General features: G+C 36.9%; 1 protein-coding gene across 13 annotated transcripts in view; it reads right to left on the bottom strand.

The window, feature by feature from the left end:
• mpdz (multiple PDZ domain protein) overlaps window positions 1-27,063 on the bottom strand; it is a 79,995-nt gene that overhangs the window by 29,883 nt on the left and 23,049 nt on the right. For 7 of the 13 annotated variants that reach the window (XM_015384087.1, XM_015384088.1, XM_015384089.1 and 4 more), the window contains exons 12-27: window positions 26,633-26,719; window positions 26,263-26,342; window positions 26,000-26,146; window positions 22,500-22,670; window positions 21,866-22,051; window positions 21,543-21,752; window positions 19,243-19,401; window positions 18,804-18,956; window positions 12,440-12,745; window positions 11,161-11,275; window positions 10,469-10,667; window positions 8,635-8,676; window positions 7,552-7,641; window positions 5,718-5,798; window positions 5,425-5,602; window positions 5,243-5,353 (exon numbers count right to left, since the gene is read on the bottom strand). In XM_015384087.1, the coding sequence (XP_015239573.1) occupies window positions 5,243-5,353; window positions 5,425-5,602; window positions 5,718-5,798; window positions 7,552-7,641; window positions 8,635-8,676; window positions 10,469-10,667; window positions 11,161-11,275; window positions 12,440-12,745; window positions 18,804-18,956; window positions 19,243-19,401; window positions 21,543-21,752; window positions 21,866-22,051; window positions 22,500-22,670; window positions 26,000-26,146; window positions 26,263-26,342; window positions 26,633-26,719 (2,315 nt within the window). Of the gene's footprint in view, window positions 1-2,715; window positions 2,803-5,242; window positions 5,354-5,424; window positions 5,603-5,717; window positions 5,799-7,551; window positions 7,642-8,634; window positions 8,677-10,468; window positions 10,668-11,160; window positions 11,276-12,439; window positions 12,746-18,803; window positions 18,957-19,242; window positions 19,402-21,542; window positions 21,753-21,865; window positions 22,052-22,499; window positions 22,671-25,999; window positions 26,147-26,262; window positions 26,343-26,632; window positions 26,720-27,063 lie in introns of all 13 variants that reach the window. The other 6 variants (XM_015384081.1, XM_015384085.1, XM_015384082.1 and 3 more) reach the window with 3 other exon arrangements.

The raw sequence follows: 27,063 nt of genomic DNA, 5'->3' as shown, positions 1-27,063 counted from the left end.
GATAGATAGATAGATAGATAGATAGATAGATAGATAGATAGATAGATAGATAGATACACACATGTATACATATATATATAATATATTCTTTTTACCAATTCCTCATAATTTAGCTCTTTTCACTGACTCTTTATTGGGGTGAAGCAGAATCTTAGGCAGAACCAGAGACAGAGCTGTAGGGTTATGAAAAATGTGGAGCTAGTCTATAGATTATTTTGGCACCAACCACTTTGTTGTGAGCAATTATCTTTTATTGTGGCATATTTTCTTGGGCACTAGATTAAAATACTTCAATCAAAGGTTGGGTTTTTCTACGATAAGAGACAGATTATTTAAAGGCTGTTAAAGATTCTTTATAATATAAGGTGGGTCAATAACTGTGGAGGATGCTGTACTGGATGAAAAATTACAGTTAAAATCGCGAACAGCATTACAAAATTGCTGAGTCACTATATAGTGGAGTACAGAGAGAAATGAGAGGAATATTTTATCAAGTCGCAGGGCAATGCTTGGGGAGTTTTCTGCCAATTCTTTTTGCAGAAAGCTTCTTGTTCTGTCGGGCGGTTGCTTTTCCTTCAAAAGTCATCCATACAGATTATTTTCCCATCAGCTTTTCAGTGTTTTTTTTTTTTTCCTCTATCATTTGTTGGCATTTTGTAAAAAATCATTTGTTTTATCTTACAGTAAAAAATTTCTACATCCATTTGGCTTCAACATGAACTAAGCTGGTTGAAGGATCGTTCAGAGATGGAACAAGCATTCCTAAAATTAGGACACGGTGGTTCGTGCAGAAATAGCACAAACCACAAAAAGGCAGGCCGGGTGGAAAAAAAGCAGATTCAGTAAAAGCTTCAAATACTACTTCTGCTTTTTGCTAGATGCAAAAAAAACAAAAGAAACAAAAATATGCTTAGAATAAAAAATACACACCTGGAAAAAGGTACACGAAAAGATTTTCCAACAAAATTGGACAACGAAAAACATAATAAACTTATTCGACCAATTGATAAATATGTTTCTGTTTAAATGAGAATAAACGCCTCCATTGTTGTAGGATCTTTAGGGAAAAATAATTGTAAAAAAATGCATTATTTGTACTTACAATTTTAATTTATTTTAATTGGATCAGTAGTTTAATTATCATTGACATTTTCATAGAAAGCAAACTACAAAAAAGGAGGAAAATAAACCGGTATGAATTCTTTTTTATATTGTAAAGATTGATCATTGTTTAGGCAACTTATATTTCTAACAAGCAATCCGATTTAATAAACTATAAAATAAATACAAATACTTTATCATTAATATCTCTGTTTTTTAACCGTACTATGATTAGATTGCCTTTATAGATGCCTTATTAATCTATTCCCTCTAACTCAGGTAAAATAAAATCAAGCAGGACAGGAACTTCAAGCATAACTTTTTTCGTGTAAAATCAAATAATGAAATAAACTTCCTTCAAATCTCTGACTGTTTTTAGGGAGTTTTAACATTTTGCATGGCTTTTCACTCACACAGAACTGTTAAATTGATGTTTGTGTAAACGCAGATAATTTTTCTTGTTCTTTTTGGAGTTTTTGGAATAGTTATAATTTTTGTTACACTTTTGCTTGTGTTTTTTTTTTTCTCTTTCAGGTTTACAAAATCTCTCTTAATCCAGAATACATCAACTATTCCTCGTTTAGGAGATTTTACTGCTATTAATTAGTTATCTTCTTCTGTTATTTTGACCACAGAAGGCTCCACTGACTCAGGGCTTCTCTACATATATTTCCTTCTTCCTTTCCTTACAGTGTTTTCTTTTAATTGTATCTGTTTCCCATTGAAGTAATCTGTAAGATTTTGGTTCTGTTTAGTTGTGGCTTGTTATTGGTGAAAGCTCTGGACATCCAAACTCTATTTGTACCCCTTTTGTTTCCTTTCCTGTACAGGGTACTTTTGGATTAAAGTTTCCATTTTTGCCGATTAGGCTTTAGTGAATAAAGCCACTGATAAAACCAGCTCTGTTTTTTAGAAAATACTCCTAACTAGTGAATCTTACAGTTAGCCTGTTTTATTTAAGGTTTCTTCTAGTAAGGAATTGAGTTCTTGACTTTTCTCTCTAGGAATGAAGGGAATAGGGAAAGGAATTAGATCTATAATAGATTGATATCAACCAAACTTAAATCAAGTTGGATTCAAAATAACTAGAAATTAGTGCGTGATATTTTTTTTTTGCTTCTGGCAGCTTAGACATTTGCATGGTATAAATAACTAGAATTTAATTCAATGTCATTCCACCTCCCAGAGATGTTATCATTTTTAAGACCTGCTTCCCGAGTTACATTAGAGAAACCTCTTGCATGAAAGTTGGCAGCCCTGAAACGGTACAGCTGAATATCTATAAATAATGTAACAATGACATTTCATCATCATTGTGCCTCAACTCTCAGTTACCACTAAATAATTCTGCAACAGAACAGAGCTGCGTGACGCCAGATGAAAATACACCTTCCTTTTTTTTCCCCCTCCCAGGGAAAACTTCCAACTCTACTTCACATCCATAAAAGCAAACATCATTTGTATATCAAAGGCGCAACTAAAGAGAAAGGACTCAGCTAAACAGTGTGAGACACAGCAAGAAAGAGGAGACGGGAGATAATACGATCAAGATTACATGTGATGGATAGGTGTTGCAACAGATATGGAGGAGGCAAAAGGAGAGAGATAGATTACCTGGCGCGCATGATGTGGCATGCATTCGAAAGCTGCAATGCGTTTCTCAACAGAGGGAGACAGAGCTGGGCTATGTATCGACTCAGGCTGGAAGAGCCGAGTAGAGGAGGAGAGATACAGATATGAGGCAACTCATAATATAGTAAAATAGTAAATAATATTCAAAATGCTTGTATTGATTTTAGGTTTTGATAAAAATCAGCCCCAAAACTCCTTGCAATACTTTCATAAATCAGATTGTCCACATAATATTTGGTATTCAAACTAATCTACATATGACGTTTCCCATGTTCAACCAATTAAAAAAGATTCAAGTCCTAAAAGGTGACCAGATTTGCAAACTAACAGCACCCGGACAGGAGAAACATTTTCCACTAAATGAGACAATTTTTTTTTAGTAAAGGTGCCAGAATAAAACTGTGACTTTAAGGCCCCGTCCACACGAAGTCAAAACGAACACGAAACGCTGATATTTTCCAAAACGTTTGCCGTAAAGACGGAGACGTAAAATAAATGTGAGCGTCCACACGAATGCATGAAAACGCTGCAAAATGTATGCCAGGCCTGTAAGTGGCGCTGTGGTGCCAAAGCAAAAATAAGCGACGAAATGTTGGGCATGCACACTAATATTTATACATGGTTCCCCTGCGGGTCTATTTTCGTGGTTAAGTCAAATTCAGGTGCTGAACTATGTGGTCGATATTGCTCTGTTCTTCCTGGAGATATTCCAGAAGAAGAAGATTCTGTTGTAAGCCCGACAGCAGGGTGAGTAGCATTAGCAGCAACGGCGCCATTGTTGTTGTGATGTGTCGCGCATGCGTGTTTAGAGGCGACGCTATGACGCATGCGTGTAAAAAAAAAAATGCGGTTAGAGCGTAAAGATGGAAACGCGAAAACGGCGTTTCAGAATCTTCCCACTCTGAAGGCTGAATAAAAAAAAGATCGTTTACAGACCCCCGAAACGCCGGCTTTGTGTGGATGAGAGGCTGGTTTGGTGAAAAATTTGTGCGTTTAGGCCAGTCTTCGTGTGGACGGGGCCTTAGAATATTTTTATTTTTTATCTAAATTATAGTGGAAGCATTCACAAAACAGGCTTAGACTTTTGCTCAGTTTTTCAGAAGACATTTTGGCACCAATCCCACCATAGCAACCATTACACTCCATTTACATCCCAATTGGATTTTTGTTAGGGGCACGAAAAATAAAAAGCATCTTCTGTTCTACCAGCATATAGGTAAATATGAATTTAATTGCCAGGCAACAGTTTTTTTTTTTGTTGTTTTTAGCAACAAAATCTTTAGGGGAGTTTGGTGTAAAAAAACAATAATGTCTTGCTGAAGACTTATTCTCTGGGTCGATTTGAAAGTTTTTATTAGAGATGTCCGGATCCAACACTAATATCTGATATTGGCCAAAAAATAATATCCAATTCATCAGCCGGCATCAAAAATCTCTGATAAAAGCACTCTGCTCCTGTTTAAAGTTTTAGTAAGTCACTGGTTATTATTATATGCACCTATGGTTCCTGTACCTTGTTGTGTTTTAGTAATAATATGACTTGATGGAGCCTTTTCTAACATTTTACACAGCAAAATAAGTAATAAAAGCCTTTATCGTAACATTTCTATTCGATATCGGCTGATTCTCAAAGCTGCAATATAGAAATTTTATCGGAAATTTAAAAAAAAATGTGTTGAGAACTCCCTTATCACTGGCATTTTCAGAATTATAGTCCTATATTAACTTTTTTTTTAAATGACCAAATCTACATAGAAATGAATAATTAGACAGAAAATGAGCCTCCTGCCCTGGTCACCTTAGATCTTAAAACTCTGGGTTTTCTGTTCTGTTCAGTAACTGCAATCAGATTTAGAGTTTTGTTTTAATTTCTTTATTTTCGGAATGAGATAATGCTGACGCATTAAAAGTGTCACTTAATTGAAGGCTGTGAACACATCTGTCACAGGGATGCTAATAAAGCACAGAGAGTTCTGCAACCTTAAACGTAGCTTCTCTGTGCGTCCAATTATGAGTCACAACATGCCTAATGAGAAAATAAAGTGATAGGAAAAGCAGGAGGGAATATGTGAAAATGAAGAGGTATCTGACTGAGAGAGATACGACACTGAAGCCAGGCCAGCGGCGTCCCCAGCACGGAGCTACTTAGTCATGATTTAAAGGCTTGAGGGCACTTTCAAACAACAAACGATGTTGTTGATGTGGTGATTTTTCAATGAGCGGTTCTTTAAAAAGGTTAAACATTAGTAAGATAGTTAATATTCCAAGCAGGTTTTGCTCTGCTTAGAAAAGAAATGTTTGAAAATTACTTCCAGCCTGCTAAGAAGCATTATGGTACAGTAGTGGCACATAAATTATGCTTTTTAAGCTTTGAAAATGCCCTAAATGGCCTGAAAAGACAGAATAAACTGTCCCATGAGATAAAGAAAAAGAAGCAACACAGGCAGCAGTGACCTTTATATTATGAAGAAGCTAAAAAGCAGTTAGTTTGGCCGTTTTACAGACTCACCCTGGGCCGGTGAATAATGCTCTGAACCAAGAAGGAGACAGGGTTTCCTGCCTTACGTATGGCTTCCACCGCTTCCTCATGACTTGCATCTCGTAAATCTACCCCATCCACCTGAAGCCAAATAACCATGAACACACAAATAGCAGTACATATTCCGCCTGTGAACGGAGGTGCTTCTGTACCTCCACAATCCTGTCCCCAGTCTTGAGCGTCCCATTCTGTCCGGCAGGACTGTCCTCCAGGATGTGCTTAATGAAAATGCCCCTCATCACCTCTCCGTTGCTCAGGCGGCTGCCCATCCCTCTACCTCCAACGATGCTGATCCCCAGGGACTTACCCGGCTGTCTTAAAAGCTCCACTCTGAGGAAATAGCAAAGAGGAGCTGAATTTTAACTTTCCATAATTGGGATTTAAATGGGGTGATTTAGATGAGATGTGTTGAGACAATTGCTGTATATTTTAAATGTATACTCACTTCCTCGGCTGATTCCAGTTACTGTAAGAGGCACTTTCCTCTCCTTCTCCATCTTCACGCTCAGGGAGGTTGGGAACACGTCTAAAATGTCATAAGGAAGGAAGAATAGCGTATAAGTAGTTAAAGAAATGAAACTACAGTTTAGTGCAGATACATGAAACAAACTTTATCTGCAAATCTAAACGAAAAAATAATTGAATTCAGTTCATATATATATTTATCTAATTCCCAACAAATGTTGACTCGAGGCATTTTAGAAAAAAAAATAAAATTATTCTTTAAGTTACTCAAGTAGACATGTCAAAAAAACTTCATAAACAAATAAAGAAATCCCAGACATTGAATGTTTCTTTCTTTATAAAACACTACCACTTGCACTACCTTTTTGAAACCATGCCAAGGTCAGTCCGAGCGCAGTAACCGAGATAACTGTTGAGTGTAAATGGCATGCAAAACTGAACCGCAATAAACTGGTACTAGTTCATCAGTAGGCCTTGGCGCCGTTCATTTCTGGTCAGGTTCTCAGATAACAAAGAAAGTATGAGCAGACCACATCATCTCCTATTTACAATCAGCTTCCAGTAGTTGGCGGTAATGCACATCAGTAAGCTGTTTGTCAACCGCCACAAAACAGAAGAAGAACTGTAAACAACAATCGAAATCTTCTCAACACTAATTTTGTAAAATGGCTTTAAAAGAGGGAGATGCGACCTGGGATGATGCCGAGACTGAGGCTGTTATTGAAATGTTGGACGGAACAAAACATAATCACATAAGTTTTCCTACTCGAGAGCAGCAGTGCCATCAATCGTCACTAGGAGGCGAGGAACCGTCTTAGCGTGATGTGTAAACAGTCGTAAGGAACCAAGCTCAGCACAGTTAACTGATCCAAGCTCGGTCTGAACTTGGCATGGATCTGTTTTCAGAGGGGTAGTGTAAATGGGGCTTAAGGATGTCTAAAGGTACTGTAGGTGGTTCAATCAATTTCCCATGTAAAACCTGAACATGTTCCACGATTTTATTGACTTATTTCAAAAACAGGCTGAAACATGACAGAATACAAGAAGTTTCAGGCTAAAATCTTGATTAATTAAGTCTTACAAGCTTATATAGCGACCCTATTCATTGATTTCATTAAGTATTTGCTGGTAGGATAATAAATTAATTATTGTTTCCTTTCAAATTTAAACCACCAAAACCAAGAATTTAAACTCTTTTTGCTCTAGAATGTTTTTTTTAATATGAGTAATAATATCAATCAAAGGGTTTGGGACACAAGATCATTTAATTACAACATTTAACTTCATTGCATATTTGATTTATTGCAGTCCTTAGAAATAACCTGGTATTGAGTAGAAAATGATGTAACAAAATAATCCTCGTCTTAAACAATACCAATAATATGAATGTTGCATATAGTTTATCAAAGTTGAAGCTTAAATCATCCCAACTCCATTTTTAAGAAAAACTGACAGCTGTCTGGAATCAACTAAATTAACTTTATAATAAAATCTACTAATAAATGAGTTCTAGTTCAGTTCAATTCAATTAAAAAAGAATTTATTAATCCCAAAAGGAAATTGAAGAAGTTCTACCATGCTAAAGATAGCTTTTATCCTTTCATAAATTAAATCTAAATTAAACAGCGTCTTGTATTTTCACGGGTTATCTCAGTGTTATGCTGAAATCTATTTGCTGAGCTGAATAATATAAATGTGACAAAAAAGCAAAAAACAGAAGAAATTTATAATGGATTACACTTTTTTATAGCTTTGTATAAATCATCTAAAGGTCAGCCATTGGTTATAGACCCATGTATGGTATGAGGACTTACTTTGAAGCTGTCTCAGAGAAGACGTCATCGGTAACATGCTCAAGGCTGGCCTTGTACTCTTCAAGGTACTCAGCAGGGACGTATGTAACACTAAACCAAAACGCACACATACAGACACATTACGATGTGTTTGTTTTGTTTTTTTAATCAAAAAACCTAGACATTCAACCCTTTATTAGAAATCTTGACCCTATTCCCCACTAATATGTGCAGCATTTACTAAAATAGAGAACAGCAGTTACAGCTGTTCTCTTTTCCATTCGATTCCAGTGTTTCGGAACCGAACCCAGTTCCCTTCCAGTTAACATTCCTTAAAAACAAGCTCAAGGTGAGACATCCATGAATCTTATATGCGGGACTTTGACACCTAAATGCTGAAAACAGCTGTTTACCTTCATAAATGTCTGAGCAAATCAAGCTTTCAGTCACCTATTGTGTGACTAACGTGACAAATCTGAAGGATTCTTTTCATCTAATATTAATCGAAAGAGAGCAGACGGCTCCTACGTAACAGTGGAGCTGAGAGATTGGTGACAAACTGCCATCTACGAGTAAATCCATCTGAAAACAATTCAGAGAGAAGCTGATTCTCAAGGGCACATTAACACATCTGAGTGAGGCTGACAGATCTTCAGCAGATGGGTGATATATTTTTTTTTCTTTTTTTCAACCTGATGGCATGCAGACAAAGAAAATTAATCCTCCAAAAATGATGGAACAGAAAAGCAGCTTCATTAAAATCATCAAAACATGCAGAAAGCGAAATGTCACATACACAAAAAGTGAATTTTAAAAAGGTGTTAATGGTTTTAGTAAGAAAAGAAGGAGATATCAAGTTTAGTAGGATGAATAAATGACAAAGCCTGTCGAGATTTATTCAGGTGGGTGTTTCGAGATTTAATCATCCTTTTTTAGTAGCCTTATAATGTTCTTTTTATACTCTGAAGCTGAAAACAAGCTGCCACTTAAGTGACCCAACCCTTCTGGATAAACCTCTTATTAACCAAGAAGAAAAAGGATAAAAAGAAAAACTTGTCAGCGTCTTTCTGAGAATCCATGGACGTGGAAGTTAGTCATACTCACACATAAAACGGGCACAGATCGTCCTCAGGTGCACAAACAGATCTAGAATGTGAAAAGTTGGCTTTTTATGCACTGAAGCTTACAAACTGCCGATTTTAGTTCAGCAAGCAGAATTTACGAAAAACGTCAGAATTACACATCTAAATCATTGGCAGTTCCTCCAAAGAATTAAAAGAGTTTGTCAGGATATTGTTTCTTCAGTTCGGGAGCACAGGTTTAGAAAACGTTTTTGTTTTCAGTGTGAGAATATTAAAATAAAAAGAGTGCAAATCAATTTTTAAAAGTAACTATTTAAGTAAAAATAAAGGGGGACCTTAATGAATGCAAGCATTTACATATTTCATACAAGTCCAAAGAAAAACCAAAAATCTACCAGAAGGAAGAATGTAAAATACTTTTTTTTTAACCAGCTTTTGATTCAAAAACCATCATTCTGTCTTTTAAAGAAAATTATCCTGACATGTATCTACAATAACCCCAAAAGAACTTATTATGAGCTATAGGACTGTGGGGACCATTTGCTTTATGCTTTGACTGACTGTGATACAGAAAAAAACTCAAATACGTCCTCATCTTTTTTTTTTATATATATATACTCTAATAATCCCAGAGGGAAATTACTTCTCTGCATTTAACACATCCCCTTGGGGAGCAGTGGGCAGCCATTGTGCGGTGCCCGGGGAGCAGTGTGGGGTTAAGGGTCTTGCACTGGGAGCCAGAGTGGGGAATTGAACTCACAACCTCAAAGCCCTATGCCCTAACCACTAGACCGCCACTCCCAACTCTTCAGATTTTTAGTTCCAGCTAAACAGAACCATTATTCTTTTCTCCTAATGGGGCTGTCACACCTTGACGGTTAGGCCAGCGTATGTTGACGTATGAAAAATTTGGGGAAAACGCTGATGTACGTTGGATAAAATATGGGTACGTTTTGTATAAGTTATGAGCCCTCTGAAGCACGCTGAAGCATGTCGCCATATGGTTAGTACGTCAAGAAATGTTGAGCATGCTCAAAATTGCCAGCGTATGCGTAAGCTTGTGACAATTCATGGGCATTAAACTGCCGTGTGTTATGCATAAGTGAGGCTGTCGTTGGACATAAGTTCTGGACTTTGGGCATATACTTTCGGCATATAGAATATATGCCTAAAGTTAAAAAAATACATAGAATATTCAGCTAATGCCAGCGTTTAAGAAGATTCTGAGACGTCGGCATACGCTGGCAAAATCGTCACGGTGTGGCAGCACTATAAGCAACCCCCCAAAAAAGATGTCAACCTAAAGATGGGAAATTTCACTGAATGTTGCTACCACATTAAGGTAGGATGTCTTTCTGAAATAAAGACCAACACCTATTTCTTCATTACATCACAACACATTCTCCTAACAAGTTGTTGTAGATTCTGTGCTGTTTTCCTTCTGATTATTTTTGCATGAGACATTTTGAACCTTATTACTCACTTGGCAGACCACTGCAATAGCTAAAATGCAAATGTGCATCCCAAAGCACCTAAACACTATTACAGTTCAACACCATTTCTTTATAATTCATATCAAAATGTTATTTTAATGAAACTTTTTTTTATCTTTTTTACTTTTTCCTTATTTTCAAATCTCCCTTAAAAACCAGATTTTTTATCTTAATGGTAAATGTTTAATATTAGTAAAAAATATAATTTAAAAATATCGGCTTAAACAAAAAACACCAACATACTGATTTTTTAGTTAGTAATTTGTAGTCATCTTTATATTTCTGATAAGTTTCTGATAAGTTTCATTACTACACATAGAGACACATACAGTGGGCCCAGTTTATATGAACCCCAGCTCTTACCCAAGGTCTGGGCCAATGAGCGAGTGCCTCCTGAGCATGGCCCGAGCTTGGACGTTGGTCATGTTGGTGGTGGGCTCTCCATTTATGGCCAGAATCAGATCACCCACTCCTAGACGACCATCGCGGCTAATGGACCCCCCATGGATGATGCTGCGAATCACCATCCCCAGACCGTCTTTTATAGCGCTGACTGTCATCCCTTAAGAGCAGACAGTAAAACATGGCTCCACTATTCACATCAGACACACAGAGGGGTTTCTATATCTTTCTGTCACAAGAAAACATTTCAGAAACTACTATATTGTAGACGTTTATGTAGAGGAGTACACATATTGTGTTTAATATTGATTCTGATATAAATAAAACATGAAAAAGCAATCACTTTCAGCCAATAAATCCAAATTAGCCATCCTAAAGATAACTAAAAAGTCTAATAAAGTGAAATAGAAGAGTGTTTAACATGATGACTTCCAATTTCAGATAATCTTATCCAGTAACCTATGAGACATGTTTTTTGTTTTGTATTCAAAATTGAAAACTCCCAGGAGGGTTATATTTTTTAAAGCTGAAGACAAAACTAAAGCCACCTCCCTCCTTCTTTCCGGGCTGAATCTTCATGACCCCCCTGCAGTGTATGTAAGGAAAATAAATGAATGAGAAAAAAAAAAATAAATAATAATAAGAATATGCACCAAGGCTGCAGTTGCCCTTGACAACTGTGATGGTCCTTTCAAAGTTGCTCCTGGAGGTCAGCGCGGCTTTGTTGTCATCTTCTGCAGATTCTTTCACACCAGCTGTCTCCTCCTCCTAAAATGTGATAAATTGTTCACATATTTGTCCATGATGACCAATTATAAAATACTAAAGCAAATTCCAAACAGAGCTGCCATTCTGAGAGAGATAAAGCAATTTAGCTGTCAAAATGAGGTTTGAGCAATTTCTCTTCCTTTTGTGAATTTAAAATATGAACTCAGGCTTTAATTAAGAGAAGTTTGTTGGTACTAGAAATTGGTTTCACGGTATAGAAAAGTCACAAGTCACAAGTTACAAAACCACTAAAGATTTCTGTTATATCCTTTCAAAGGTTTAAGCTTTTTTATGTAAAGTGAGAGTTTCACTCTCTTGCAGAGTGAGAACCTGCAAAGGAGGAACATTTTGGCATGACACCTGTGATCTAAAAACAGCACATCTGACAATCAAAATGAACTACTGTAGAGATTATACTGAAGATTTAGGCTGGCCAGGCTAAACACTCTCTGGCTAAAACAGACCGGACCAATCACAGCGCTGGAGGTGGGCCCCTACTGCCGCAGCATTTTTCTGTAATTATAACAGTTAAGGCTGCAGCTGCAACAAAGCGATGTTTTAATGATGCCCTTTATTATGTCCCCAATGAGCTGTTTACATCGTTAATACTTTAACAACTGCATGCTGTGTCACATCCGTAGTTATCTGATTGGTGTTAACTACTTTTCGCTTTCTCTGTTGACTCTGTTAGACCAGCACATGAAATGTGGCTCTATCCTGCTCCTATCTTGACTAATATGTTCTGTATATGGCTTAAAATAGTCTGTTTGGTCAGGCTACTTGAGATCAGCTGACAAAATGCAGAATTTCTTTTTTTTCTCTCAAATAATTATTGATTACACAATCTAGCACTGTAATCATAATAATAATATCTTTGTTTAATGTTATCATGCCTTCAGGGTTTCATACCTGCCCATCCCTAGTTCGAAAAAAGAGTTATTTAACCTTTAATTCTGTTTTATTAATTAATCTAAAAGTTTACATATTATTTCATGTTGATATGACATGATCCATGGAAACCAAAGTCAAATTCCTGGTTTTTGAACATCAAACTCTGCCAATTTAGCGGATTGTTTTTAAACATTAAAAGTGATCAAACACGTTCTACAATTTAGTTTGTTGAAGACCACTATCTGAATGTTAAAGAATCCAAAGTTACAGTACCTTTATGTCCTTATTGTCTCTAAAAGACGCGGCTGGTTCAGGCTGCTCTACAGGTGCCTCCTCCTCCGTGGCTTTGGCTTCTATTTCTGCATACAGGCTGTAGGAGTCTGAGCACTCGGTTGCTTCTTGTTCTTCACCCGGTTGCTTTGCCAGGTATTGATCGGAGCTGCTTAGAATGGCATTAATCGCGGGGATGGGGCCTGTCAAAGTCTCAGTGGTGTAAGAGGCCAAACTCTCTATGGAAAGCGCTGGAGTGTCGTCTCCAAAGCTGGGGTGCTCTTCCAACACATTCAGACGAGCTGTCAGCTACAGTAAAACAAAGCATGGCAGATAAATGAACATCCACTCAGGGAGGATTTATAGCACTAAAGCTCCATCTTGCTCTGTTTTAATGAGCCACAGAAAAGCATTCAATGGCTTAAGGAAAAAGGTTGATCTAAAGGTTGAACTGTACATAATTTATATATACTTATATGAAAGCAGTTCAGCTTTATTTACAAAGAAAATGCTAAATGCATTTAAGAACAAAACGCTCAAAGGAGTAAAAAACCTTCACGGTAAAGAGGTATCTTTTTCAATATTTTTTACAAATAAAAATCTAGTAATAAAGTGTAGTTTGTATTATTCTGACGGTAAAAGACCTCAGAGGTTTTTAAAGAACATTACTGACCAAAGAGCATCATGAAGATTAAGAAGCAAAGCAGATAAGGAGAAGTTTAAAGCAGAGTTAGACTGTAAAACCAAATTAAAATGTATCATTGATCATTTTACAACAAGAATTTCGATATTTAAATGGCACAGCTTAAACTGACCATGACATGGCAGTTCCCCTAAATTAGCAAGGAGAGAAAATAGCCAAAAGGCTGCTGGTTGCTCTGTAGGAGCTGCCCCAGAAGCTCTCAAAAAGGACAAACGTGCAAAAAAACTTAGCTTCACAGTAAAGCTGAAAGAAAAAAACTATTTTCGAAGGAAAGCAATAATAATTGCTTTTAAAGGTTTTATCAAAATCCATGTAAGTGACACAACAAAATGAAGGGCTCTGATGAGGTGAGACCAAAATTGAACCTTTTGTACTGCTCTTTGGAGAATAATCAACACTTTACATGCTTCAAACTAGGGCTGCAACTAACAATTGTTTTGCAAATCGATTAATATTTCGATTAGAATTACGTTTTTTTAAAGATTTTTTTACAAAAGCAAACCAGGTGAAACTTTTCCACTTGAGTAGTTCTGGATAGAGCAAAACTTTTTGTTTTATCTTAAATGCAAAATATTGAATCCTTTTTTTTTTTTTTTTTTTTTTACAATTTTTATATGTGTTCTTCTCTAAGTGGATTTCTCTGTCAGCTAAAGGCATATTTTACTGTCTCTATACTCCAGTTAATGATTAATCATTTATTAAGACACTTGGCGATATTATCACTAATCTCTTAATCACGATTAAACCAATTAATTGTTTCAGCCCCACTCTAAACACATAAAACATGGTAGCAGCATCATCATGCTTTTCTCTAGAAGGTACATGATAGCTGTATTAAGTGGTGGTACGATAGCTGGAGCTAAATGTACGTCAACCCTGGAGGTAAACCTGCCATAGGGTACAAAACAATGTAAGACTCTGTGGTGAAATCATTCCTAAACATGTAAAAAGTTTATTTAAGTGGTTGAATCACACTTCAGACGCCATAAATCTGTCTCAGGCAACATACGATTTGACCGCTCATAAACCCTAAACCTCAAATTGAACTACATTTGAAATTTGTTGCATAAAGAGTGGGCAAATGGAAGGTCAAATTCCTCCCAACTTTGATTGTGGGAACTACTGTCAGATACAAAATCAAATTTATGTGCAAACATTTATTCCATATGTATTAAGGAAACCAATTTAGCCATTCAAAACTGCTGAGATGTTTACAACTATAAATGTTTATATATTAGAAATCGTGAGCTTTGATAATTGTCAGAAGTCTTCAAAACTGACTTCTGTCCTTGGCTGTAAAATTCGTCAGCAGACATACTGTCTTTAAAGATAAACAGACAAGAAGGCTGAACTCTCTGACCCAAAAGAAACAGTTTAATCTGTTTTTAGATGTGAAGAAAAATATTTGTTCCTTCTTGAGACAACAACAAAATAATTAGCAGCTACTACTAAATAATAGATTACATTAACAGTTTCTACATTAGTCAGTTAATAACATGCTGCTGTCATTTTGCACACTATTGATGTCGCTGCTATTTTCAAATGTCCATTACTGTAAAAATGTCATTAGCTGTATAATGATTATTTATTCTCCAGGTGCATAGTTTTATATTGTTAAAACACTTTACAGTACAATATGTTACTGTTTATCTTTTAACTCTTCTCTATTATATTATGGTTCTACATTTTTCTAAGGTCCACATTTGTGTAACCATTATAATCTATATATTATATGTTATATATATAACCTTTTTACTGCTTTAAACACCAGAAATTCCCCATTGTGGGAAAATAAAGGGATTTTCTATTCTATTTTCATTTATTTCTATTGCTAGATTGAAGAATGAGATCAAATTGCAGTGCATATACATGCAATTTTATCCTATTTAATGTGAAAATGTTTGAAGCTTGCATTTTGTTTCTCTATAGTCAGGGAAGCTGTTCCTTCACTAGTTGGGAGTCGGGAGCATAGGGGACCTGTTTAGGAGCCATCTATGAAGAAATGGAGGATACTGGAAGAAGACAAGCGACAGCATTTGGCCCAGGAGGAAAGCATTTGCACCTGCCACCTAGTGTAGTGCTTCTTCTCAGCCTCTTTTAAAAATATTTGAACCCCTGTGGAATATTCTTTTAGCTGAGTGCTTCCAAAACCAGGGGGGATAATCTACATTTTAGTTTATATTCCACACTAATGTAAAAAATATAATTTCTACAATTTTCCTTTATTTTCATTGTCGTTATTTCCACTTGAGAAAATTAAAAGACAATTGTATCTTGTTTAAAACAACAAAATAAAGTCAGAACCATCTTCTTAGCTCTTTGTTTTTATATTAGCAATTAATTATATAGTCATAGTTATGTGACATTGTTTCTTGCAAAGGAGAGATTTTCCTGCAACAAGCAGAATGGTTGTCAAGACAAAGCAAGAAGTTCCCATTTTCAGCATTGAAGGTTGAAACCTATCCCTAACTGGACAATCAGTCATCACATTACGCTCACCTCAGAAACAGCCATAGCTGTCTTTCTTTCACTCCCTACAGAACTTTAGATTTGTGTAGATCTAGCTCAACATACCAGTGATTGTTGTTGATAACCTTCCTTACTGCATGGAGAATTATGGAGCGTTACACAGTATAATGTTGCTCAAATAATTTATTTATGAAACTTTGAGAAAGAGGATCAAATCATTACTGTTCAACTGTATTAGCCCACTCATTGAGGATAGCTCTTTTTACCAGCCGCAGCTGAGAATGTCTACTGGTAATAGTCTCATGGACAGTGTTTAGACCACATGTTAAAAGGCGTGTGTTTCTCTTATCCCCTTCAAATAAGAACACAGGTAGGAGCTTTGAGAGAATTTAAATTAAAAAAGCTGAAGATTCTGCGTAACATAGGGACCCCTATTTCATCATTCTGCTTCATTCTATCTCTATTCTCACTCTGCAGAATCTGTTAGTTCAATTTCTAATTTTATGCTCTCTCTGCTTTTTCTCATAGTAGCTTTGCCTCATCTGTTCCTGTTTGGCTGTGACACCATCCTGGAGAGAAATATCAGCTGTGCTGCTGCCATCAACACCTTTGTTTATAGATTCTGGAGATTGGCCTGTTTTTCAGTGTAGTCCTGTTTCTCTGACTGCGACTGGCTGGATGTGCTCTCTTCATCCTCTGACATGGGAGTTGGCTCAGAGCTCGTATGCCTGGCTGTATGTTTCTTGGACGGGGCTGCCTTTTATAGTTGTTTTTTTTATCTCTGCTTCTGTCTCCTTGAACCCCAGTTGATGGCCGCTCACACTGAGCCTGGTTCTGCTGGAGGTTTCTTCCTGTTAAGGGAGTTTTTCCTCTCCACTGTCGCTACAAGCATTCTTAGTGTGAGGGGTTGCATTCGAGTCAATCAGTCAAAGCAATTAACTGGTTTTCCTTAGATAGAAAACTTTCAATCAGTTTGACTGTATGATTTGGTGATCTGTAAAGTGCCTTAAGATGAAATGTGTTGTGAATTGGCGCTATATAATTAAACTGAATTGAATTGAACGAAAACTTGGAGGAAGGTGAAACACACAGAAAGAAGAATACTACGTGATTTGAGTCCATCTGTCACCTTTACTATGTCTGGCTGGTAGGTCTTTTAAACGTCTCTGTTTAACCTGTTACTAGTTAGTTAAATGAATTAAAGGGGTGGTATGTGGTTGAGGATATGATTACTTACAAGTTTGGGTTACCTATTGTCAGGTTTATTCAATGATGATTATAAAATTAATGTGTGCTTATGAAACATTTTTATAAGGGGATGCTCCACTCCTGTCTCATGATCCAGTCAGGAGACCATCCTGCCTTGTCATTATGATGGAGCATTCTGTCTTCATGAACTGATCAATTGTTCTGTCAGAACAATACTCTGTTTGTAACCATGCATCATGTTCTGTTAATAAACGCTCTGCAAAGGAGGTCCAGTGGGCGACAGTATGTTTGAGTCTGGGGTTCAACTGTCTCTCCTTCCTGCAGGAATTGTATCCAGAATTGTGTATTTCAGTTCTTCTTAAGAAAAAACCTATTTATGAACCCGACACCTACAGTATAATACAGTGAGACATACACTATTGGATTAGTTTGGAGCATTGTTATTGGTTAGCTTAGAAGATTTCTTTAACAGCCAGTTCATTTTTTCCTATATTAATGATTTTAAAATAGTCACTTACTTTTTTTGATCTGTCTTTGCTTGTCTCTGCAGTTACCTACATAACTACTCATTGTAAGCAGATCACACCTAAAGTCTCAAGCTTCAAGTTGTTTATGAGAGTGTAACAACTATTTTTAAGTCATTAAAAGCCTCCTAACTCTAATCTAAGGCTTTATGATCTTCTTTCTTTGCCACCTATCTAAGTAAAATGTGGAGTTGTTACATTTTAAAAGCCAAATGTTACAGTTGACATACAGTCTAATAAAAATGTATACTTCTTAGCCATGACATAAGCCATGCACAGTTTGGAGGTGTGTGCATTCCTTACTAGCTGGATTGCCAAATTCAGGAGGGAGAGCAATTTAAATATGCATAGCACCGTATTTATTGGAAATTAAATATTTAATATGTTGCTTTAACCACACCTTGCCTACTGGTATCAGACTCCTCCTGCTGCACCCAAAACAAAGATATGCTATTACCATCATAGTAAACCATCAAATCTTCCCAGTAGACATTTTGCGTTTGCTTAAAACAGTTAAAAAACGTTCACTTAATTACACTTTCTTAAAGCATCACGAGCATCAGGGTCCTGATGAGGGTGAGGAAACACCAGCACATCACTCCCATCCTTCACACTTTACACTGGCTCCCTATTCACGCCCGTATAGAGTACAAGATTCTTCTGCACACCCATCACTGTGTGCACAGTGCGGCCCCCACCTATCTTACTGAACTGCTCACACCACACACCTCTTCCCGGACCCGGTCAGGCCAACAGCACCGTCTGGCCCCACCCAGGACACGGCTAAAAACAATGGGCGACAGGGCCTTCGAAGCCGCAGCTCCCCGTCTGTGGAATGCCCTCCCAGACCACCTTAGGGCCCCACAGACGGTGGATTGTTTTAAGAATGGACTAAAAACTTTCCTTTTTAGAAATGCCTACAATTGTTCATTTTAGATTTTTTAATAGGCTACGTATGCCTTTCAATGTATTGATTTTAATGATTGTCTTTTTACTCTGTTTTTAATGTTATGGTCTTTTAAACTTGTTTTAATTTTCCCTTTTTTTAAATGTAGCACTTTGAGATTTGAAGTCAAATGTAAAGTGCGTTATAAATAAAATTAATTATTTATTATTATTATTATTATTATCTTTGGAAGGAACCCTGTGTAGACCCTTCACATCCATTTTCACTAAATATTATTTAGATAGTGGTGTAAATGGAGCCACTGACACTATTGGATTCCTGTAATGTTAAGAAAGCACAGAGTTTGCCACAGAAGGAGAATTGCTAATGGCCATAGCTCCTGCAGGGATAGGGAAAAATAAAAATAAATATAAAACAGAAACAGAAAAAAAAACAGAAAGCACAGCCTGTTAGAACAATAAAGACTTTCATCCACTGTGGACACTGAAGACACAGCTGCAACCCTTTTTCTTTTGTTAATCCATGTTTTGAGATATGAAAAATGTTTTATTCTACCTTGGGTGTGGATGACTGCAGGCAATCCAAGTCAGCACTGCAGCTGCTGCCGTGAAGAGCGATCATTGATGCTTGGAAAGTATCATCCTCCAACCCAGAATAGGAATGTTCTAACACCTTATCATCAGATAGGTCTCCTTCACTGGTGTCAATCTAGGATAATAGATTGAGAAGTGAAACTCCAAAATAATGTTTTTTTTTATTAAGTATCATTATGCAACTACAAAAGGCTACTTAATGAATATGTAACAGGCAAATTATCCAAAATCACATCGTTAAAGTTTTTGACACCTAACCAACAGTATAACCTATGATTTCAATTAAACAGGCCACTCTCTTTAATAATTAGACAAAATCATCACAGTGAAGAATAAACTGCTTCCTTTAACAAGTGTTCTAAATCTGTTTTTTTTTTTTTTTCACCCAAAATCTAACTAACCAATGCAGGTTCTGCTCGGTAAAGGATGCCCTCAGTCAGTCCTCCTTCCTCTCCTTCTTCAATCAAAATATTGGTGAAGTCAAATGAATGGATGATGGATGATGAAGTTATTTCCTGCTCACCAAAAGGGTGTGAAGACTGGGAATATCCACATATTCCCTAGGACAGTGGAGAAATTATTTCAGTGTCTCCAGCTTTATACAAAATGAACTTTTTTTTTGTTTTTGTTTATCAAATTTAGTGATGAATGAATTAGTGTGGAATGAAGATGAAAGGAAGTGTTAGGAATGATTGAGAAGGTTAAGAACTGAGCTGTGAGTCAACTGAGAAAATCAAAGAGAAAAGCTCAGAAAGTCCCATCTTGGCTCATACAGTGATTTAAAAGGTAATTCATACACAGTTTGTCACTTCAAACATTATATATATATATACAATTATATTTGTGTTAATATATACACATATTACAGTTTTTACTTAGACTGAACATTAACAAATACAGATATAGAGTTATAGCAAATATATAACAGAGATATATCATGTTGTAGTTACATTATAAAGTGCTCTTTTGACATTATACATACGATATAAATAGATTCCTTTTTAGAGATGCATCATAACTTCACAGTATTTCTAATCATATTTTATCATTTTTGTTACTTTCATCAGGCTGAGTTAAAATTTCAGAAACAAAATGGCCATTTTTGAGACATAAACAACCCTTTATCCTTTATCTTATGGTGTTTTGTGTAACTCAAAGCAGTTTACTATACTCCAAAGCAATTATTGTGTGCTGATTTTTCACAATACTTGCAATATTGCTCTTAATTTTTCACCCCTTCAGCAACACAATGCTAACATCAACTGAATTATATATCTGCATAGTATTCAGACTACGAATACATGACATGTATGAATTAACAGCAGTTTTGGACGATGTTTATCATTTTAAAACTTATTGGTATCGTCCATTAAGTGAAACTAGGCCAGCGTTCAACCCTTGATAGGGCAAGTTACAGTTTTTGATCACTTGCAGATCCCTTACAAATGTAGTCCCGTCAGTGAGGTCTAGAAGCACAAGATCTATATCCAGTCATTCAGGAAAGATTCTGCTACATGGTAATACATCTTATTTTGGAATCTGAACAATTATTTGATCCCTTGAATGACATATTACGTACTGTAAATTATGTTGGGAAAAAGAAGTTAAATAGCCAAGAAAAAAGGTAAAAAGCTCATGGAAAAGTTAAAAAGTAAAGTTCAAAAATTAATAAGCCTGGTTAACAATTATATTTAGGTTTATACACTAAAAAAATGTAAGTGTCAGTATCAGGATTAATGCCTTCAAGGTTATGTTGAGGCACTCATAATGAGCATCTAGAACCAGCTGGAAGATATGACTAAGGGAGATTCACTTCACATGCAGTGAGGACAAACATCTTCAGCCTTATTTGCACAGTTGTAAAGTCAATGGGGAAGCCACATTGTATACCTGGTGTTCTATAGAGGTGTTTTAGTAGTGCAGCAAAGGATTAAAAGGTAAGAATAATCTGCATAGGCGGAATTAGGATTGACAGTTCACTATTGGTTCCATAAAATATCAATAAAAAGAAACACTTCAGTTTGTGGTGGTAGTGTTAAAAAGTTCAAAGGCTCTAATGTTTCCAAGGCTCTGTATGTGAAAAGCCTTAAGGCAAATATGGAAGATAACGCACATTAGATTTGAAGGCAATACCCCAAAACACCCCTTCAGAGTTACATTCCACGTCCTGCAGGAGAGCTACCTGCAGTTCAGTAATCCTGCTAACCCTTGCAGCCCAGCAGTCTCACTGAGTAATCTAACAGCACATTTAATACAGGAAAAATGCATCTGTGCGGGGGGAAAAAAATTGCAAACAAAAATAGCTCTGGCGCCTGGAGCAACAAAAATGCGGCCTGATGGAGCTGCTGTAAGAACAGGTGCCTCAGTGTGTTTGAGTGTTCAGGAGGGTGGGTCATGAAAAAACGTACTAACATCAAATGAAACTCAGGGTGCCGGGTGTTTCGGACTGGTCACCCTTTGAAACAGCAGTGGGTGGAATCTTACACCACGCAGCCTACTGACACACCTTTTTTCCTGCATGAAAAATTCAAGCTTTCTGTAATACGAGCCCTCCTGCCTTGGTCAAACGTTGCGTGACATGAAAAGGCCAGACTCCTCAAGTCTCATAGCTGCAGAAATGCAATAAAATTCTTTGTCTAAATACTTCATGCAGGTTAGAGATAAAAACAGAAGCAAGAACAGTGATGATGCTGTTACTTACAGGCAGCGGTTTGGCGACTCCAATCTGCACCTTTCCGACCTTGGCCCCCTTAAGGGCCTGAACGGCATCCTCAAGGGTGGCATCTTCCAGATTTGTGTCGTTCACATACATGAGTCGATCTCCTGGCAGAAGTCTGCCATCCACCTCCGCCACACCATTTGGAACCAGAGAACGGATCACTATCACTGTCTTGGAAGGGTCCAGTGGGTCCTGATGGCAAAAACAGTAACATCAATGGGTAACATCCATTGCATTATACGTTAGAAGTGAAACATTTATTCTAAGTGAGCATAAAAAACATCTTCAGTCAGATGAAGCCCAACCTGGTAGTCCAGAATGCTGAATCCCAAACCACCTTCTCCCTTTTCCAGCTCGATTTTCTGAATCTGCATCTCCCACATGGCCAGAGGAGATCCAATCCCCTCCTCAGTCACCGTATCCTGCGGCTCCTCAATGTTTTTCGTCTCAGAAACATCAGAGACCAATGCACTGCTGAGGTCTATGTTATTCTGCAGGGAGAGGAAAAGCCCCAAACCACAATGAGACACCACGCTGTCCTTCCTCTCCTCCCAGCCCACAGGCTCCTACTGTTTCTTTGTGTTTGTGGATCAGGTTTCTGGCAGGAGTTTTAAAGGGGGAAATATCTATGGGATGCTCAGGCCTTAGAACATTATCACAGATAAACCTACAAAGATGAAAGCTGTATTTGATGTCTCATATCACTGTGATGCTGGGAGCTGCTGATATATTGCTGCTGAAATTGTTTCTAATAAAACTTAACCCTCTCAGTGCTTTTCACTTATTCTTTGTCCATCCTGGCTATCAATGAGAAAAGGAGTCAATAACGTTTTGAAATGTTGGAATATGTTACATAGTAAGCTAATGCAACCATGTAGTTTGTTAGTTGTTTTCTCTAAATGCAGACAAATGCTAAAAAGTACAAAAATATGAATTTACCTTCAGTTTATACTCTTTGGGAAAAGCCTCTGATTCTGGTTGGACTGCGTCCATGTCCACTTGGAGATCTGGAGCGGGTCTGCAGCATGTCATGTACACACAGACTGGAAGTTCCTTCAGGATTCTCACCACCTCTTTATGAGTCTCTCCAATAAGAGAAATCCCATTGACCTAAGAAAGAAGAGGTCAGGGAGAGCTTCATATCTAACCCCATGGAGACACTCAGGGCCCCAAGGTAGAACCCATAATTTTCTAGTCAACACCTAAACAAACCACATTAATACATAGCTTGATTACTTTCAGACAATGGGAATTATTCCACATTCTTTCAGTTACTGGAAAAAATCATACTACTAAACAATCACCTTGAAGCTGTCCTAATATGGAGTCCTGAAATTCCTGCATTGTGACGCATTTTCCTTATTTCAAAGTTCCAAACTTTTCAGGACACCAATTTCTAAATTTATTTCCTGTAATCATAAGCGCATTCTCTATATTACAGTATAAAATAAAAACACTGAACATTTTTGAAGTGTGTCTAGTGCAATATACTCTAAACATATTACTTTTTTTGACGTTGTTGAGCTGTGGTACCAAAAGAGGCTGTAAAATGCTTGGTTGGATATTCAAAATAACAGTAATAACAGTCAGCTTCTATATATGCAGTAATATTTAGTAAATGAGAATTTGCATTCCAATTAGACCCACTCGTCAGACTTTTGGAATAATAACCCTTAAGTTAAAAGTGAGTTGCTGATCACTGAATGTTATACAGTACATTTCTACTTTTTACTGTTTAACTTTAAGCAATGGGAGAATATCCCTGTTACCAATGGGACTTGGAGACTTCTAGTCCTCTAAACCTACCTCCTAGAAATGACCCTCTTAAGAGAGCCCAGACAAGTTTAATGCTGATTAAAAGGAACATAGAATTATAGCACTTTTACAGTCTTCTGGGAGTTTATTCCAGATAAGTGAAGCATAGGAACTAAAAGCTGCTTCTCCATCTTTGGTTCTGCTTGTCCAGAGTCGGCTTCAACCAGAGAAGTGATAAAGGTGGTTGATACACTGACAGTAAGTCTATTATATATTTTGTTGCTTAGCCATTTAATGATTTATAAACCCAGAAATCACTAAATTAGACAAATTATTAGTGGTATGATAAAATTTGTCCTCTCTGATGGTCAAAATCAACCGCAGCTTTTTGGTTATTTTTTTTTTTTGTGCCAGAACTGTTGCAATGATCAATTCTGCTAAAAGTAAACACGTGGAAGATATTTGGAGATGCTGTTGAGACATTGGTCCTTTAAACTTGGAGATGTTCTTCAGGTGATAGAAAGGCTTCTTTTTTTTTCCAAACACAGCCCAATTCCAATCTTGACTGCACAACCAGATTGGTAATCTATGTCGCACTCTCAAGAGCATTGAGGAGACTGTAGGAGAGAAGTGGTTGCTCTAGGACTGTTAGAGAAGGGGCCATGGAAGCAGCAGGACTATCAGATGCTCTTTGATGGAAGGAGGAACAGAATGAGAACCCTATATAGGGACCCAAGCAGGACTCTGGAGTGAATGTTTCTGACTAAACCATTCCAAACAGACTTTATGAGGATGCTCTGAGGGCCAAAATGTCCTCTATCAGGCACTGAGCTCACTGTCTGAAACCATGGAGCTCGGCTTACATTTGCCAGAGAAAACCAGAACAGCTCTGAGCCCTAGTTTTTTTTTTTTTTTCATAGAGGACAGCAGGTCCACTATGAGCTCATGTGACAGATGTGAAAGGATCTGGAGAAGCTATAGGGTTTACAATAGTGTTGCACCGATAACGATAACAGTATCGGGCGGGGCCCCAATACTGCACATTTGTCAGTACTAAAATCGACAAGTAAAAGTACTGACAAATAGGGCACCCATACCATTTTGAGAGCCAAAAGTTTATTCATCTATTGTCATCCAGTCCATGTAGGCAATAAAAAAATCCACTGGATTCACTTTGTATTAGTCTTTTTCCTGCTTCATAAAGGTACTGTAGGCAGCAGCTTGACAAAGCCATTATTTTACGTCCAAGTAGTATGCAGTTATTCATATATATACACTCACATCAATTTCAAACAGTATCGGAATGGTATCGGTATCGGCCGATACTGCACAGCCAGGTATCAGGGCCAAAAAACGGCATTGGTGCAGCACTAGTTTATACAATATAATAGTTTGGAGGTGAGTCAGTGTCAGTCTGGGGAGGCATATCTATGGTGCAAAACCACAGTCCTGTACAGGAGTTTCCTTGGTCAGGATCTGTGCATGCTTCACGTTCGACATGTGGCAATTAAATAAATGACTGAGCGCCATTTTGAGCTTGGCATTTTAGCAAACTGGAAATACCCGTTTCAGCACACTTAAGTTGTTTTAGTTCAGCTCTTTTTGTTTGACTAGCATTACGTTCTTTTTGGGTTAAAAGTTCCTTAAATTCTTATCACATGATTCCATATCAATATGGATGTTAAGCTTAACAGTTTTCCCAGTTTAGATCTGATGTATTTTAAAAGTATTTAAGTTTTTGAGCAAAGTAGATTTTTCTCAGCCGATGGTAGGTGCAATCTTTGCAACTGATCAATACCTTGCTACTTTTCAAACTTACAAAATCTTATAATTTTACTGTAAATAAATTAATATTTTCTGAAAACAGACATCAAAAAAGGAATGTGTAAGTTCAAGGTGTAATATTTGAAAACAAGTCTGTTCTTTACAAACCAGCTCTGATACCTTTGATTTTGGTAAATAAATATTTTAGAGTAAGGCTGCACTGCATCAATAGAATATAATACTAATGCTTCTTACACTCTGAGGATTTTTTAACACCTGTGTCAGGTCAGAGCATCTGCTGCAGTGAGGATCAGTCAATGACAATATCCTTCATGAATGCAAAGTGTGTATTTATAATAGCTGGAAAAGATTGTCTGGAGAACACAACTGGCTTCTACAGGAGTTGTATAAAACTAGACATGGTCCAGAGGCAGTAGAATGATGGCTCTAGACCCAATGCACAATAACATAGACCATGTCCAAAACTACTATTTTTTTTTTGCAAGTCACTCACATGCAAAATTTTCTTAAATAGTCTCTACCCAATGCAGATCTATAAAAACCTTTTGAGCTGCCTTTTGAGATTTCAATTTAGACTAGTTTAGAGCCTTGGTTGAAAAACATAGTAGAAGCAATAAGAATATAAAAGTGTATATAGAGTGAATGTTGATCAAACTTAATTTTTTTCTTTTTTTTTTCAAATGGTAATTTTATTAACTCAACTCCCTTGTAGAATTTAGAAAGATATAGTTATTTAATATATATATTTATATATTAACATTTACTAACTGTTACAGCAGTCCATCTATAAATATAATAAAAAAAATGTGTGGGCCAAACAAATGGATGGACAAAAACCCATAAAATCAAGGTTTAGATTTGGAGGAAAAATTAGCCTTTTTATGTAAGCAACAGTTTACCTCAAGCAGTTCATCTCCACTAAAAAGCTTTGCACAGCGGCCGACTGGTCCTTCAGGAAGGACCGATCTGATGTAATGATGACCGCCGCTGGCTTCCAGACTGATTCCCAGACCACTGCTCTCTGTGAACTTTTCCACCTGAGCTACCTGCAGGGGAACCAAGGATTTTAAAAATGCATAAACATCAGCGTTTCAATCTACCAAAAACAGTATTTTTTTTTTTAAATACAGTAACTTTTACCCTTAAAAAAATCTTAACCTACCACAACTTCATTATTTGGACCAAGAATCTCTTGCCATTTTTTCATGAGCTCTTCCTCTTCAACAGGTGTTAACTTCAACCCTAAAAAAAAAAGTAACCATGTTACTTTTAACATTTCAAAATGGCACACACAATAAAGAAATTGATTCATTATAACTTCCCAATTTTAACACTTCTAAAGTATTTCCTTTAAATTTTTTATAAAAAAACATACAATATATTGCAGCTTAACTAATCTTTCTGCATGGTTTCCATCCTAGTATTTACTCCCATTGTGTGTCTGTGTGGTCCTGTAAACAATGGCCCTTATCTGTTAAATGTGAGAGCAGTAGCTCCGCTAGAGAACAACTGGAATAATCCCAGCCGCCTACCATGTTTGTCTTTTGTTAGATGATCCACGGCGGAGCTGACATCAGATCCCTCACTTGTTGTCTGGAAGTGCTTCTGAGCTGCAACGACTGCAGATAAACAGTAAAACAGTGACAGGTACACGAAAACACTATTCTCTTGACTAGAGCAGCAAATCAGTATGTATTAGACGTCTTTGTTCTCTTTACTGATCTCATTTGCCTCACTGTTGCAGGAACATTGCACCACTACAACCAAATCAGGACTTGTTAAACAGCATGATAGACGATTTGCATATTTTTTGTTCGTTGTTTTGTTGTGTTTAACAATTTCCTGCAGTTTTGGTCACTTAGGTACCAACAAATTACTTCTTATAAAACCAAGAAAGACTTGGTAAAAGCTCAACATCCAAATTAAGCACAAACCAAACCAGATAGCTTTTAAATTTTGGCTG

The sequence above is a fragment of the Cyprinodon variegatus genome, unplaced genomic scaffold (genome assembly GCF_000732505.1).
Source record: "Cyprinodon variegatus isolate N-32 unplaced genomic scaffold, C_variegatus-1.0 Scaffold302, whole genome shotgun sequence".
Classification (NCBI taxonomy): Eukaryota; Metazoa; Chordata; class Actinopteri; order Cyprinodontiformes; family Cyprinodontidae; genus Cyprinodon; species Cyprinodon variegatus.
This window is presented reverse-complemented; position numbering and strand designations above follow the sequence as displayed.